The 16,751-nt window shown below is 38.8% G+C and overlaps 1 protein-coding gene across 1 annotated transcript in view; it reads left to right on the forward strand.

The window, feature by feature from the left end:
• TMEM156 (transmembrane protein 156) overlaps nucleotides 1–2,752 on the forward strand; it is a 16,174-nt gene extending 13,422 nt beyond the window's left edge. The window contains 2 exon segments of the mRNA XM_010006156.1: nucleotides 2,563–2,667; nucleotides 2,721–2,752. Of these exon segments, the coding sequence (XP_010004458.1) occupies nucleotides 2,563–2,667; nucleotides 2,721–2,752 (137 nt within the window).
• The last annotated feature ends 13,999 nt before the right edge of the window (nucleotides 2,753–16,751 follow it).

The raw sequence follows: 16,751 nt of genomic DNA on the forward strand, positions 1-16,751 counted from the left end.
AAAGAGTGAATAGCTTCCTGTCTGCCTGAACTCTTCTGGGAGTGCAATTTATGCTCCTCACTTTTAAACCACTGGCAACCTCGAAGATGTATTTATGAGCTCATTATTTTCATCCCGCAGGATAGGAATTGTCTTTCTGACATCTTTTGTATTGAGTAGCTTCACTAACACCATACCTGTTTTATCAGCATGTTCACAATGGCATTTTTAGTGTTGTATATCCAAAGGCATTTTTTATAATGGAGTTTCATGGAAATTCAAATGTAGTTTTACTAGATTTTACTGAAGAGAATAGATACCCCATATTGGTCTGTCGTTCTTATTTCTATGTTTCTGCCACTTCAATCTATCCATTTAACTCAGAAAGATGCTTAGTTGTATGAACTGCTATAATGGGTTTTATTTTAATATTAAATTCCTTGATTTCACACTCCATAATTCTAGTCAATCCAGTCAATTTCCTGATTTATAGCAATATAGTTTACAGTGGAATCAAAGACCATATGAAAAGGGTTTATTTTTTCACAGTTGCTAAGTTTAAGATTTGCTACCATGATAATGGATTATAAATAGCTACAGATGACTTCTTTGACAGCCCTTGATAATACTTTCACTATCATTAGTGTATAGATTGGAAACTTGAAACAACACATTGAGATCCACTAAGGACAATTCAATCACCCTGGAAACACTGCAGTGAGACTAAGTATATATCTGAGAGGATGTGACAGTATCTCCTATAGATGAAAAGATGTATAGGTCCTACTAGAAGGTTATTCAAAGTTCAGAAAGGATAAGGAAAGAAAAATAAGGAAACCTATACTTTGAGAATGAGAATTATTTCCAAGGGAGGCTCAGGAAGTTACTATCTTAATATCACTCTGGTCCTACAAAAAGATAAGTTACAGCATGGATGCTAGTTTTGTGAAGCTGATTGTGGCTCTGTGTCCATGAATCATCTCCATTAAGTCTGGTGGCCAGAGGAAAGGAGGGAAAATGTACAGTATGTTCCCTAAGTTAGGCTTAAAGTGACAGCCTTCCAAAGTCATGTTATGGAGAAGGATTAAGCACAAATGGTGAGGCCAGGGGAGATTTATAGCATTCTGGTCATGAAAGTTGACTAGATGTTGTCTGTGCTCTTAAGAAAAAAAAGTATTCATGAGAGCGTGGGCTGTACAGAGCACATTTTCTAGACTTTGGATCTGTTCCTGCCATGGCATCTTTGCAAAACAGTCCCTTGAATGGAATGAATTGACAAAGCAGAGTTGCCCCTAAATGCAGACACAAGAGAAAGGAAAGAGTACAGAGTGCTTTTTCTTCGGTGCAAGAACTAAGCATTCTGTGGCTGATCTGTATTTCCAGCCACAGAGCATTTTGTATCAAATAGGACTTCATAGTTGTAGCACATGGATAATAATCCACAGAAGAAAAGTCAATTCCTTGCTTTATGTTCATGACAGAGAATCTTAGGGAGATTCCCACATAAGAGATTTTTATTGCAAGAATTTATTTGAGGAGCTTTCTCACATTGAAGAGGCAATAGAAGAGGTTTTGGAACAACTTCATAAATTAATAATAGCAATTAGAAGGACTAGACAGTATTCCTCACAGTGTTTTAAAAGAATGCTGATAAAAACTGCTGTACTGTCATGTGCAGCATACTGCTTGTGTCAGCCCCTGTTCCAGAAAACGGGAAGGCAGCTCTACTTACCCCACTCTTACACTTTTCCCTCAGTTCACTTTCCCTAAACTGCTTTACTACGTTTTCCACTACTAGCAACTGATTAAGTATAGCTGTTCTCATATAGCTGTATCCTAAAAAGGATAAGCCTGGGGAGAAGGGATGTAGCTAAATAGAAGTGACACAGTTAATTTTCTTGTTATGAGCTCAGTAGTAATCCTGGTTTAAAGAAATGATGGATGGTCAGGGACAGGATGGACCAGTAGTTAAAATATTATTATTGTTCTACAATAGTTCTTTGAGAAGTGCATTGGATCAACAGTTGTGAATTCATTTGTCTGACAATGCTACTTCTGCAGGGAGACCTCATAGTGGCCTTTCAGTACCTGAAGGGGCTACAGGAAAGCTGAGGAGGGGCTTTTTACAAGGACATCTAGTGATAGGATGAGGGCAAGTGGTTTTAAGTTGGAGGAGGGTGGATTTAGGTTAGACATTAGTAAGAAATTCTTTAGTGTGAGGGTGGAAAGACACTGGAACAGGTTGCCCAGGGAAGTTGTGGATGCCCCCTCCCTGGAAGTGTTCAAGGCCAGGTTGGATGGGGCTCTGAGTAACCTGGTCTAGTGGGAGATGTCCCTGCCCATGCAGGGAGGTTGGAACTAGATGATCTTTAAGGTCCCTTCCAATCCAAACCATTATATGATTCTATGATTTAAATTAATGTATCTGCATCTCTAGGCAGTGAAATCCCACTGAAAAATTGGCTGTCAACCTTTGCCTTGTGTTCAGATAGGTCTCAATTATTTTAAGACTCATTGTTTAACCCTCTGCTGATGTTTGTACTGTTTAATAATATGGATTAAAATTATTTCAATTTTCAATAGGGAAAACCAGCAAACAACAGATTTCAGTTACTTTACAGACCACAAAGTTGCTGCCCATAATTCCTGAACATGAGCATGGTCATGTGGGTACATCAACTGTAGCTGGTAAGTAAACAATTGACAACTCTGATTATTCTGTTTTGCCTCTTATCTTTTAGAATTAATGGTATGTGATATCTGCTCAAAATAAATTGCTACTTCTTCTAGCCAAGTATATGAGAAGACAAACTGGAAAATGTGTTTTGTGAGAGCCAGGTGGCAAGGAAAAATAATCAGTTTTCCTTCTGCTACCAAGCGTCTTCTGTAAACTAATGTGTTAGCCTTTTAAATCCTGTGTGTCCCTGAAGGTCCCAGCACAATTTTTGACATTATTTTTCTGGTGTAGAATATTGTGTCCTGGATTTCAACATTATGCTGACATTCATTTCTGACATGGGCAGCGGAAACAAGCAATTTGCAAATGATCTCTGAAGAGACTCGTGTTTGAAATCAATAGTTTGCTGATCAAATTCCACAAACAAAAGAAATCACTTGCTCTGTTGTTATTACACCAGTCAGAAGGAGTGACAAGAAGTTGGTTTCAGCTTGAAACAAAAACTAGACTCCCACTTCTAACTTTCACCTGCCCTTGTACTCCACTATTATTATTGCAAAGTTGAGATGTAAGGATAAAAGTCTGAAAAGAAATGTGCAGTGAGAGATACCTGTTCCTGGAAATACTTACAGTGCCTAGAAATGGAGCAGATGCTATTTGAATACGTAATACAGACCAATATATCAATCTTATAGACAAGTTTATGGCTGCTTGAACAGATTTTATTACTGTTTATGGTGATTTTTTAGATTAAAAGCTTAAGAAGGTCCTTCTTTACATCTATTTAAATTGGATGCAGTTTTATTGAAAACTCAGTATCATGTTCCACTATCTTTTTAATGTGTTAAAAAAACTGGTGTATTGAAGAGTGGTTTGATTTTTGTGCTACATATGGAACCATAAACAATGAAGCTGTATGTTGTGAGCAGAGCTACAGAAGAAATTTTGAATAGTACTGCTGACAAAAGATGAGGTACTACCATAATGAATTATTAATTGAGCTAGATTATTGTTTGGCTTTTGAGAGAGACTAGCGGGGTTACAGGACAGCATATTATAGTAATCAAAACTTTCAAAAACTTTCAAAGTGATTTCCATCCATAGATCTTACAAAGTCTTACAAAGACGGAAAGTTGTCATTATTACTATTCTAAAATGAGGATATCAGGAGGCAGAGAAAGGTAACATGACTTGGGAAGTCCAAGACATAGATTTGGACATCAGAAGCTTTTGCTGAGTGAGCAGGCCCTTTCCCAGACCCTCATCAGCCTTTCTGTAGGGCACATTATTCCCTTCTCCAGGGACTTCTCCCAACCACTTCAGTACTAGACCGTTTCTTTTTCTGCTACCTGCCAAATGTCTCTCAGGTAAACTTCTTTCTTCCCATGTTCATGCCCACCTTAATTGTTTCCCGTGAGAGCATTTACTCTCAAGTTCAAAAAGAGTAATTCCTAAGCTTGTAATAGGATGTGCTGCTATGGGGGTGCTCACTAGTCTTCAGTGCCTTCATTTACACAGTATTACGGCTGATAAGTAGCAGGCTTTGACCTTCCAGGATGTTGAGTTCACCAAAACTCATCTTTTAGAAGCAGAAGTCATGATCCATCATATACAAATTTAACTTTTGTGTTTCTAGAGGTGCGAGTAACCATTGAGATCATTAGCTCTCCTTTTGCTTTCATTATCTTAACCGTTACATATTAAAGGATAGAAAGAAGAGTTGGAACAACTTTGCCAGTCTTTGATTGCTCTATGAGGCAATATATGAGATCCAGGACACTCTGGGATAAAGTTATCCCCTTCCTTAATCTCTCTGGGTCAATGACTGAAAGAAAAAGGATCAGGTATCTTGAGAAACCCCAAATACCTTGTTGCAGTGCTGTGCTGTACAGAAGTAGCCTTGTATTCCTGGTTGTAACAGCCTTCCTGTCAGGGACTGCTGGCAGTCAGTTGAAAGCTGGATGTGATGTGTGGGATTAATGCTGAATACATGAAATCACCACATTACTTGGTATGGGAAGACTATTAAAGACTGTGTCTGGAGAGGCAAGAACTTACATCTAGATCTTCCCTTTCATCACATTAGGTTTTGAATAACGTTTCTCAAAGGCAGACGGTCTCAAGGCTAAATATTCTGTGAAAATAATAAAAGCACTTCTGCCTTATTGTCGCTTCACTTCCTGCACAGAAACACTTCCCCCTTCATCTGATAAGGTCAGATTCAACTCATTGCTACTGGTGTTTGTGGGTGGCTCCGTGCCTAGAGACACTGCAGTTACAGGAAATCCTGCTAGCTAGAAGTCCTTTTGGTTACTTAAGTTGTGGAAGGAAATTGCTGTTACTTCTCTCATGAATGCTGATGTTTTCTCTAAGAGGTCTCTAGAGTGCTACTAAAGACGAGTTACTCGGCTGCATCAGAAGTGCATTCAGCTCAGCACTGAAACAGAAAAATTCTCAGATGATAACATTCCCAAAACTGGCAAAGGTAGTGATAGACCTCCTTCAACTTGATAAAACCTGTGTTTTCCAAGAAGGAGGTAGGGTGGAGATAAGCAGTGTGTAGCAGGAGCTTCTTGATCAAAAAGCATCAGCTTTGTGTCACACTACCAGCTGCTCCCCTGGAGCACATGCATTTGACCACTGCAAGAAGGAAGGCTTCTAGCCTGAGCTAGAAACCTGAGAGTGGTCCACTGGGAACAGTGCTTACATCTGTCCTTCTTTGCTTCCAATCTGGCTTCAGTCTGGTTGGTAAGTTACTCTCAGTGCCTGCCTTGGATCAAACAGGCAAGATGAAGACAGGCAAACCCCTTTTGACTTACGCTTTTCCTCATTTCCAGCAAGCTGAAGCTGCACTCAGAGAAAGCATTAACCAGAGCACAGTGTTTATTTGATGTCTGTGTAAGGAGGCTGGATGCACAGCAGGTGTGGTAGGTAGAACAGCAAGCTGTAAGGAGGTGGAAATGGAAAAGCAAGGATCACCTTTATCACCATCATCATTGCTACTGAGCTGGACAACCTGCTGATGGACTCAGCAGCGGCCCTTAACCCAACACATTGGAAGCTGAGAGGGTTGACAATCTTGTTTTTAGCCACAGGAATTTTGTGAATTAAAAATCCAGGTCAGGCAGGAGAGCAAAGTATAAGGTATATTATTCACTTGTTGCTCCAGTCTGCAATAGGGAAGTATTTGTCTTGCTAACAGACAGAGACAACAGTAGTCAATGTCATATAGCTACTTTCTGCTGAATTTTTCTGTTTATGTCAGATAAAATGACATATTTCTTTTTTATACATGTCATTTTAATGTATTTGTATTTAAGATTATACTGTTGATCTTAGAATGCAAGTATGTTGATAAACATGTGATCACACATGTGCATGGTCATGCTTATCAATACACTTATCTCCCATGTGTGTATTTATGTGTGTGTGTACAGAGATGCATGCACATGCTCCATTACCTACTGTTAATTGTTTACTATCACACTGACAGCTAATTCAGCTAATAAAAAAACGTACCAACCTCTGCACTTGAACCTTTGCCAAAGGGGAATCTTTTCAGCATAGGTCACTTCATGTCTGTATGTATTTTCACAGTAAGTATTATTATTACATCTGAGTGCTGAAGTTAAGAATCCTCCTCTGTTTCTGCCATCTTTCATTAAAACACCATATTAACAACTGCCTGGGAAAAAATGAGTGACCCACGTCTCTCAAGAGCTTTAAGACATTCCTCTCTTCACATATGACAGCTCTAGGTATATTTCCTTAGTGCTGTCAAAAGCTGACATTAATCACTATACATTTCAAGGTTTCTGTTTATTTAGATAGGAAGCATGAACATTTTATTCAGGGAAAATATTTGTGTTTGTAGACAATGCTGTTCAGGGGACAGCGTGCTAGAATAAGGCTCTGGAGACCCAACTTGTTCTGTCTCTGATGATGATGCTTCATTACTAATTTGCACTGTGGTATGAACAGTTTATCCTCAGCTTAAACCAAGATCTTGTAGATCTTTTGACTTAGAAAGCACTACTTGCACCAGCTATTATTTTTAACAGCTCTAAAATGCTATGGATGTGTATCTGGGACTGGTTGTTGTTGGTTTTTTTGGGTTTTTTTGAGTGAATACTCTCTTCTGTGACAGATGAAAGGACAGAAACAAGAAGCTGGACTGGAAGCAAGAAATCTGGGAGAGCAAACCAGAAGGATAAATACTGAATTTATGTATCAAATCAAGGCTACTAGCTACCTTTACTTCAAAAAGTGCAGCATGTGAAACTATGAGGGCTAACGTTTATGAACGTACTTGATTCAGTGGCTGTTGTCTAAAACAGTTGGGGAAAGAATAATTGGAGTTAGACATAGAAGTGGGCAAGAGTCAAATCACCATGCCCATTAAAACACCTCTACATATGGTAAGCAGCCTATCTGAAGGTTTTAGAGTATTCAGCAAGACTATTTTGCTGATGGTTAGCCCTGAAATTATTGCTACATAGGGAAGGTTTTGGCTAAACTTACCCTTGGAGGCTTAAGAAAGCCTGTCTCAAGGAGGGATTTCTCTCTGTGCCTTTGTCCTGCCCTTCCTTGTGGCATCTTTCCCCAGTGGTGGGACCATATGGACTCTGGGCAGACTGCTGGGCAGGTCTCGCTGGCTTCTTCCATACCCAAGTGCACTTCAACCTTACAGTGATCAGGGTAGAATAAAAACCACATGTATATCACAAAAAGTAACTGTGAGCCCTCTCTTGCAGTACTTCTGTCCTCTGCCTGTTTAAGGGAAAGCAGCATTGTATTCTCTGAATCAAAATGAACATTAACGGATTTTCTGAATTATTAGAGACAGGAAAGTGTTCTCTTATTTGGAGAAATTAGAGACAGATACAGATTTGATATTTCCTGCATGAAATGCTGCCTTTTATGAGGAAATCATGAAGGAAAACTCAGTGTTTTAAAGCCAACTGTTGTGGACTTTTTTTTTGTGTGTGTAAAAAGTCTCCAGTATCATGCTCTGAACTGTTGTTAGATCAGATTCACACAAACTGGCCACTATTACCCCAAACACTTTATTTCCTGCCTCAGTTTCTTCAATACTCATTTCCCCAAGGACAAGATTAAACAATCTCAGTGCCCTGCCTCCCATTAATTCTCTTAATAGAACCAGCAGACGTGTCAAAGGCTGCATAAAAGCTAATGAAAGTTCCACATCAGCAATTGCCAGTGATTTTTAGCACACTTACCTTTCACCATTAGCACTTCCATCTCTCTTTGTAAAGAGCTTTGAGATCCTTGAACATGTAAGGCACTTCACATCTCCGTATTTCTTTCTGATTGACAGTGCAGCTGTGTAGTTAGACAAGTTGAACTCCCAGAGAATATAGAATTTAAGTGACAATCTTATCTTCAGGTGAAATGGATTATAAAACTGGAACATAAGGTAGATAACAGGTAAATGACAGGGATGACACACAGGGGAAGGATGTGTTTGGCTAAAAAGGTGAAAACCTCTTTTACAGAAATTATAAAACAAAAGAAGTTGGTGGGTCCTTTTCCTCTCCTATAATCTAAAAGCATGTGGACACAAAACCTCTGATGTGGGGTGGTTGGCACCACCAGCAAGTAACTAAATGTAGGAGAGGCTGATTCCTACCCAGATATATGCAGAGTACCATCATGGCTGTTGTTTTCTAAGGCTACCCTACCCTAGCGATTTAGAAATTTAATTGTACAGCTTCCAGCCTAATACCAAGAAATTTCAGTGCAGGTCTAGCTAGCCTTTGGCGCAGGCCCCTGCTGCCTTCTGAGGAGGTCTTTAAATGCCATAATTACAGAACGCGATTTAGAAATTTAATTGTACAGCTTCCAGCCTAATACCAAGAAATTTCAGTGCAGGTCTAGCTAGCCTTTGGCGCAGGCCCCTGCTGCCTTCTGAGGAGGTCTTTAAATGCCATAATTACAGAACTTAGTAGCTGAAACAGAGCAACTAAAAATATTCTTTGCCTGCTTTTCGTTATGTGGTTGTGGCTATACAAAAATGTTTCATATTTAAAGAATCCATCTCTCATCTGTCTTCAAGCAAGACGCCCACACAAACAACAGAAGATACAAATTATGCAGGGAAAGCAGTGAAGCTCATAGTTTCAATCATTCTAGCAAAGGCACACACCAAATGTACTCAGAAGCGAGAAACAGATTACAGTTAAGCCGTTTTTAGAAATTGTGCATGTATTTACAAATAACAGTAGGTGTGATTTTAAGTTGCTGGGATCCTGCCAATTATGGTTTTGATACTTTTTCTGAAAAGCATAATTTCAGTGCTCAGTGATGGTACTGTGGTTAAAGTCATCATAAAGCTGGGTGTGATGCTGAAGGCAGAATTTCCTACTAGTACTGGGTTTGCCAGTTGGCCATTTTTGTAAGACATCATTTTTATGCTTTCATGAATTCCTGCAGATAACTATGAAAAAAGATTTATGCCTGCATGCAGCTTTAAATCATTTCCAGGTCTGCATGCAATCACTCAACTACATATTTACTTTATAAATATAATGGAAGAGAATTCCTCATCTGTTTCTGCTCCCGTAAGATTCAAGCCTTAATCATACATTAAAATGAAAACTCCTCTCAGTATGAAAGAACTCACAGAATTAGAAAGCTGAGAACATTCCAGAGTACTTGGCACAGTTTCTGGGCTCTGCATAGAATTCATGCCAGGATGTGTTTCTTTCCAAAACAGACACTTAAGAGGTTTTTGAAGGGAAGCACTCCTGCTTGCTTGTGGAGCTGGACTGTAATGGGCACGGTGCAGGCTGTTTAAACCCCCTGTTCCATTAGCCAGCATCAATTTTTGATGCATTGCATCCTGCCTACACTTGCCATTTTCTAGTTCATTTCAGCAGCTGCTGCCTCCAGTGTGATTTCACAGCCAAGGAACGCTTCTTATCCCAGTTCTTACCATGTAAAGGAGAAGGGAGACAGATGTTGTTAGGCCTGCAGCTACGTGAACTACCAGAAGGGGTGACAAGCTACACTTGCTTTTTCACCCATGGTGAAAGTACACTTCCCTTGCCACCCAGAATTGGATAAGTCCCAAAAAAGCTTGAGTGGGATCTGGGTATTTTCATATTTCAAGGTTCCTTATCACATGCTACTCTGGAAGCTGAAGTCCAATTTTCAGAAGTCTCATTGATAATTACTGAGGAGTATTTTTCACTTGGGAATATGGAAAAAACTGCTTTTATTGAATTATTTCCAAATCAGTCCTACTGTATACAAGTATATTCAGGAGTGAAGACAGAGGCAAAGAAGGCATTCAGCACCTCTGCCTTCTTTATATCCTCTGTCACCAGGGCTCCCACCTCATTCCTCAATGGGCCAATATTGCCTCTATTGCTAGTTTTGCTAGCTATGTACTTGAAAAAGCCCTTTCTATTATCCTTAACCTGACTTGCAAGGTTAAGTTCCAAGGAGGCCTTAGCTTTCCTAATTGCCTCCCTACATCCTCTGACAACAGTCCTATATTCCTCCCAAGTGACCAGCCCCTCCTTCCATGATCTATAGATTTTCCTTTTCCACTTAAGTTTGCCCAGTAGTTCCTTCTTTAACCAAGCAGAACTTAGTAGCTGAAACAGAGCAACTAAAAATATTCTTTGCCTGCTTTTCGTTATGTGGTTGTGGCTATACAAAAATGTTTCATATTTAAAGAATCCATCTCTCATCTGTCTTCAAGCAAGACGCCCACACAAACAACAGAAGATACAAATTATGCAGGGAAAGCAGTGAAGCTCATAGTTTCAATCATTCTAGCAAAGGCACACACCAAATGTACTCAGAAGCGAGAAACAGATTACAGTTAAGCCGTTTTTAGAAATTGTGCATGTATTTACAAATAACAGTAGGTGTGATTTTAAGTTGCTGGGATCCTGCCAATTATGGTTTTGATACTTTTTCTGAAAAGCATAATTTCAGTGCTCAGTGATGGTACTGTGGTTAAAGTCATCATAAAGCTGGGTGTGATGCTGAAGGCAGAATTTCCTACTAGTACTGGGTTTGCCAGTTGGCCATTTTTGTAAGACATCATTTTTATGCTTTCATGAATTCCTGCAGATAACTATGAAAAAAGATTTATGCCTGCATGCAGCTTTAAATCATTTCCAGGTCTGCATGCAATCACTCAACTACATATTTACTTTATAAATATAATGGAAGAGAATTCCTCATCTGTTTCTGCTCCCGTAAGATTCAAGCCTTAATCATACATTAAAATGAAAACTCCTCTCAGTATGAAAGAACTCACAGAATTAGAAAGCTGAGAACATTCCAGAGTACTTGGCACAGTTTCTGGGCTCTGCATAGAATTCATGCCAGGATGTGTTTCTTTCCAAAACAGACACTTAAGAGGTTTTTGAAGGGAAGCACTCCTGCTTGCTTGTGGAGCTGGACTGTAATGGGCACGGTGCAGGCTGTTTAAACCCCCTGTTCCATTAGCCAGCATCAATTTTTGATGCATTGCATCCTGCCTACACTTGCCATTTTCTAGTTCATTTCAGCAGCTGCTGCCTCCAGTGTGATTTCACAGCCAAGGAACGCTTCTTATCCCAGTTCTTACCATGTAAAGGAGAAGGGAGACAGATGTTGTTAGGCCTGCAGCTACGTGAACTACCAGAAGGGGTGACAAGCTACACTTGCTTTTTCACCCATGGTGAAAGTACACTTCCCTTGCCACCCAGAATTGGATAAGTCCCAAAAAAGCTTGAGTGGGATCTGGGTATTTTCATATTTCAAGGTTCCTTATCACATGCTACTCTGGAAGCTGAAGTCCAATTTTCAGAAGTCTCATTGATAATTACTGAGGAGTATTTTTCACTTGGGAATATGGAAAAAACTGCTTTTATTGAATTATTTCCAAATCAGTCCTACTGTATACAAGTATATTATCAGCAATGCAGCTGGGCATGGATTTGCAGATTACTTCATTGGGCTGGTGGTTTGGTCTATTTTTATTTTTTCCCAAGAACATAATTTAGTTTACTTTGGCTCAGCTGCAGAAAGACCTTGTTAATACCCAAAATTTACTTCTGAACACTGCTGCAGGTGGAATAATTCATGAAGCAAGGGACTCTGGAATGGAGACAGATAACACACAAAACTTAGCTCTTCCTCTATCTGGCAGGAGGGAAGAAGAGATTGAAGCCTGCTCAGTTATTTGAAGGGAAGAGATCAGTCACCACCTACCTTTAAAAGAGTTCCAGACTCAGCTCTGTGTAGCTGGAGGCACTCTGCAGAAAGTCAGTTTGAGACACTTCAAGGACATCCTTACTGGTGCACTTCAGCCAGGTGGATGTGGTAAATGCTCCCTAGGGCAGCTTCTGGCTCTGCGCACTCTTCCGTGTCCAAGCTTCCCAGAAAGTGAGTGAGGTCAGTGCTTCTCGCTCAGGTTCCTGTATCCTGCTCTCATGGGGCAGGTACCTAACCACCATCCTGGTGGCAGGTACTATCACTGGGTCTTTTCCTCCAATTGGATGTGTATCTTCTATTTTGTCTGCCTCTTAGTTACAATGTTGTTTTCTTTTGCAATAAAGAGAATAATTCATTACTGTGTAAGTCAAAAGAATGACATTAAAGATAAATTCAGAAAGACTGCTTTTTAACCTCTTTTTTTTTTTTTTTTTTTCTGATGCTGTTTTCTTTAGTTTCAGATGTCACTGTATGAAATATGATTACCACTGGATGAAAGAAGACACATCATACGCCACAGAAGAAAACATCTCTCTTTTCAGTTTGGAGATCTATATTATCTACCATCAGAACTTTGGCTATTAAGAAAACATGAATGATGCACAACCATGTTTTGCTGTTGAAACAATTCCAGTAGGAGGGTATAGACTTCACGTCTACTTTCAGTTTATTCAGGATTTAATCATATGGTTGGGAGATAATCCTTACAATATTTTCATTTTTTATCAGAGAAGACATTTTATATTCTCCATAGGATAGGAAAGTCTGTTTAAAGATGGAAATTATCCTCCACTTTCAAGAAATGGGGACATTTTTTAGCCTATTTAATGCTCTAGGTAACTGATATGCTTAAAAGATACAATTTCTGGCTGTTGAGGAATGTGGCCAACATATCACAGGAGAGAATTCTGCAGTACATTTTAATTTCTGCAGTAAACTAAGAAAATGTTAATAAATTCTGCAACATCTTAGTGAATAAACAATTGTAGAAAAAGATTAATTTGGCTTCAAACCACAAATCATTATTATTGTTTTTCCATAACTCATTAAGACACGAAATGGGTTTTGTACTTTTTTGATAAATTGCATTTCTACCTTTTGTACTAGCTCAGGTCATTAATATTGACACATTATCTCCTGGAACTTTTCCTTACTTACCATTTATTACTGCTCCTCTGGGTGTAATGGAGCTGTTTGGGCTGAGCAGGGTTCCAAACTCATTTGGTGCAAACACATTATTTGTGGGTACAATGTAAGCATCAATTGCTAGGCAGAGACACAAATTGCAGAGCCAGAACTTCAGACTCCCTTGTGCTAAATCCATCAGGATGAACAGATTGTAAACTGCCCCTTGCAAATACGATAAGCAGCAATTTAGCATCATGTTAATACTTTGTAGCCCCCACCTCTTACATTTATATAGCTTTTTCCCTCTTGAAGATTTCTGAAATTGCTTCTCCAGGCATTATACTGCATCAAACAGTTCAGATTTAATAGGAATAGTTGTGAACGTTAGTTTCTGAACTATTTGAGGCCATATGGAATTTTTTACATTTAGTTGGGTAAGTCTGAAGTATTTGCTTCTATTGTTTGTTACCATGTTATAAAAAAATCAGAGGAAAATACTGGCTTCCCCCCTTCTGGGGGATTTTTAGGCTTTATTGCTTATCTGTGGTAATAACTTAAAGCTTTTCAGAAATGGATTTTTTAATACAGTCTATAAAACAAACCTTTCACAATTTGTTTCTGGTTGTGGCTTTTTTTTTTTTACATTCCTTTCTCAAATCACTGTAGAATTGCTAAGGCCATCCTTGTCAGTGTTTCAATGCTTCAAATTATGGCACTTAAGTATCACTTTCCTTTCAGGAATCCAGGGGCAGCCCAGCTCTTTGTGACCTCAATTTAATTTCTTTTGTTGTATAATTTAATCCCATTATTCTTGCTGCCTATAACCTCCCTCTTTTCTTTTCCTTGGATGGCTAAAGTGTGACTTAAATATTTTATTACCCACAGGTATGCCACAGCTCTCTATGTGTTTGGTTTTACTACACAGAAAGGTTCAATCTTCCAAGTTACCTTTAAAAACACCAAGAATTAAGTCCAGAAGGCTTTTCATAAGTTTTTTGTATCTGTTGAGTAGAGCTTACTTTGTTTTGCAAGTATGATCCAAACGACAGGAAATGAGGAGAATGGGGAGACATTGGTAAAAATGGTAAGAAAAAATGCAGTCCTAAATGTAATTCAGATTGAAAGGGACTTCAGGCAGTACCTAGTCAAAGCTCCTTACACTGGAGGAGGAGGGAGTGTATTAAGAAGCAACCAGTTCAGTGTCTTCCTGTTTTCTACTGAGGTCCTCTGGGTTTCTCTCCTCCCATTTCCTCTTAACCCCTTGTCTTCACCTCTGGCTTTTTCAAAACTGAACGTGAGGAAAGGATGTCCTGGTGCAGTCTCTCAAGTACAAGATGATGGGCAGGAGGCAAGAACCTCAGGAACCAGTCAGGGGGAAGGAGACACGAAGGTGGAGGAGGGTGGGATGAACAAAACTGGTGGGGAAGACAGAACTGATGGTGTACAGAAATGTGCAAAATGGACATGGGGCAGAACTGATAAGGGAGGAAAGGCACAGACCACCTTAAATATAAGGTGGTATGGTGTCTGAGATAAGCAGGGCAGGAAAAGTAGGATTGAATTTTTGTAAGTCTAGTACATGGGTTGAGAGGCTTCTGAAGGTGTTTAAAAGTTGCTGGAATTACCCCGTGCTCTAGCTTTCATAGGGGTGACACTATCTGACTCTAGAGCTGGCACCTTTTGTCGAATGCCTTTTAGCTTCCTTTCTGCAGTGTGGAAGAGAAATAGCAGACATTTGCTTGAGTCATGTCTTCACACCTTCCTCTTTACAGCAGCAGCAAATTCAGTTCACTAGGAATTATGATTAGCCCTTGATGCAGTGTTTTCAGATTCCTTTTGCACAGTATTGTAGTGTTGCAGGAAAAACATTCTTGGGTAAGATGTCTGAAAGGCAGAATGAATAGTTCTGCTTTGAGTCTATTACAGCACCTCCTTAAAGACTGTCACGGGAGGCTGTGGAAAGGAGATCAAAGTGGGGAGACTAATGAGGAGTTCTTAGCAGATCTGTACTCAGGGACATTTGGGGTGCAGGCAACAAAGGGGAAATGAGCACTGCAGATCTAAAGAGATCAGATTAGCTGTTTCCTTTGAGCTCTTCCTCTTTGAATGTTCTTCTCTTTGACTTAGTTCCTTCGAGGTCATGCAGATTTTCATTTTACTTAATAAGTGACATTATTCCAGTTCTGCTGGAACTAGTCAGATGTCATCTCTGGTTTATTCTGAACAATGCTGAAAAATTCTTTTAGAAAGTCTTTTATTTAATACAACCTTGAAAATTGTTGCTATTTCCAGAGAGCATGTCTTTTTGGTTTTTTTTTCCTTTGAAAATAATTTTCTATCTCTCATGTTTTTAATGCAGCTCAATTTTTGACATTTTATTTTCCATTTTTTATTTCTAAAGCTGCACACCCTCATTGATATTATAAATGCTTCAGTCAGAGTATGGAAAATTTACAGGTTGCACACTAAAAGCAGCTGGTTATGTTCTCATATTCTCAGCAAAAAAGGTGGACCTGAGACAGAAAAAAAATTGTTTAAAGTCCAGAGGGCTTTCAAAGTAGGTCAGGCTGGCTGATAGTATCACATTAAGCCTTGCTCTGAGATGGTTTTTAAAAGAACCCAGGAAAGTATTTTTCCACCCTTTACATTCTTTTCAGACTAACAGAAAGGACAGGCCCGTCATTTGAAATAGAAGTGGAATGCCTCAAAGATAATCCTGTGAGCTGGGTGACTGCTTGTATAATAAAAAGCACTTCTTTTCACTGAAAAAAGGTGGAAATCTGTATTTGTCACTCAAAACACTGTTGCGCTTCAGACTCATTAAAGTTGTTCTAAATCCTGACTGGTGGGCGACACTGGAAACATCATTAAAAAGCACATCAAATTGTAACCACTGTGATTTTGTATAGTATGATTGAGGCACAGTTTAGAGGAAGGTATTAATGGCTGCAGTGGATGATTTAAGCAGCATGAAAAAAGTGGAAGAGACAGATCTTTTGTTCAGCTGTCTCAAGCAATGGATGCTGGAGTGTAGGAGCAAATAATAGGGAAAAGATATTTACACATGAATAGACTATACCCCAAAAAGCAGCAAACAACTTACAGTTTGCTTTGTTTTGTTTGCCAAAAAAAAAAAAAAAGGAATATCTGTAAAAAAAAAAAAAAAAAGGAATATCTGTAAAAAAAAAAAAAAAAAGGAATATCTGTAAAAAAAAAAAAAAAAAGGAATATCTGTAAAAAAAAAAAAAAAAAGGAATATCTGTAAAAAAAAAAAAAAAAAGGAATATCTGTAAAAAAAAAAAAAAAAAGGAATATCTGTAAAAAAAAAAAAAAAAAGGAATATCTGTAAAAAAAAAAAAAAAAAGGGAATATCTGTAATACACAAGTAAAGTACAGCAAATTACTTCTCTAACAGTTTAACTCACTCTTCAGCGATGACCTGTAACAGTGGATCATCTGCAAGACTGTAGGTTTGCAGGCATAGCTTTGAGTTTCATCTTGATACATTTCTCAATTTAGCAAGTGCAAAATCCTGTCTCCTTTGTCTCTGCATAAAGAGGTGTGCTCTTAAGTGAATGGAATGACATGAAAAACAGAACAGCTCAAGAGAACAGGTAATTTTCATAATATAAGTTATTTTTTAAATAAGTACTTAAAACCTAGTAGTTTAACAAGTGCTATGGCACACTCAGTGCACTGACCTGGAAAAGGTGGTGATGAAAGAAATAAC

Source organism: Chaetura pelagica, unplaced genomic scaffold (assembly GCF_000747805.2).
Source record: "Chaetura pelagica isolate M959 unplaced genomic scaffold, ChaPel_1.0 scaffold189, whole genome shotgun sequence".
NCBI classification, from domain to species: domain Eukaryota; kingdom Metazoa; phylum Chordata; class Aves; order Apodiformes; family Apodidae; genus Chaetura; species Chaetura pelagica.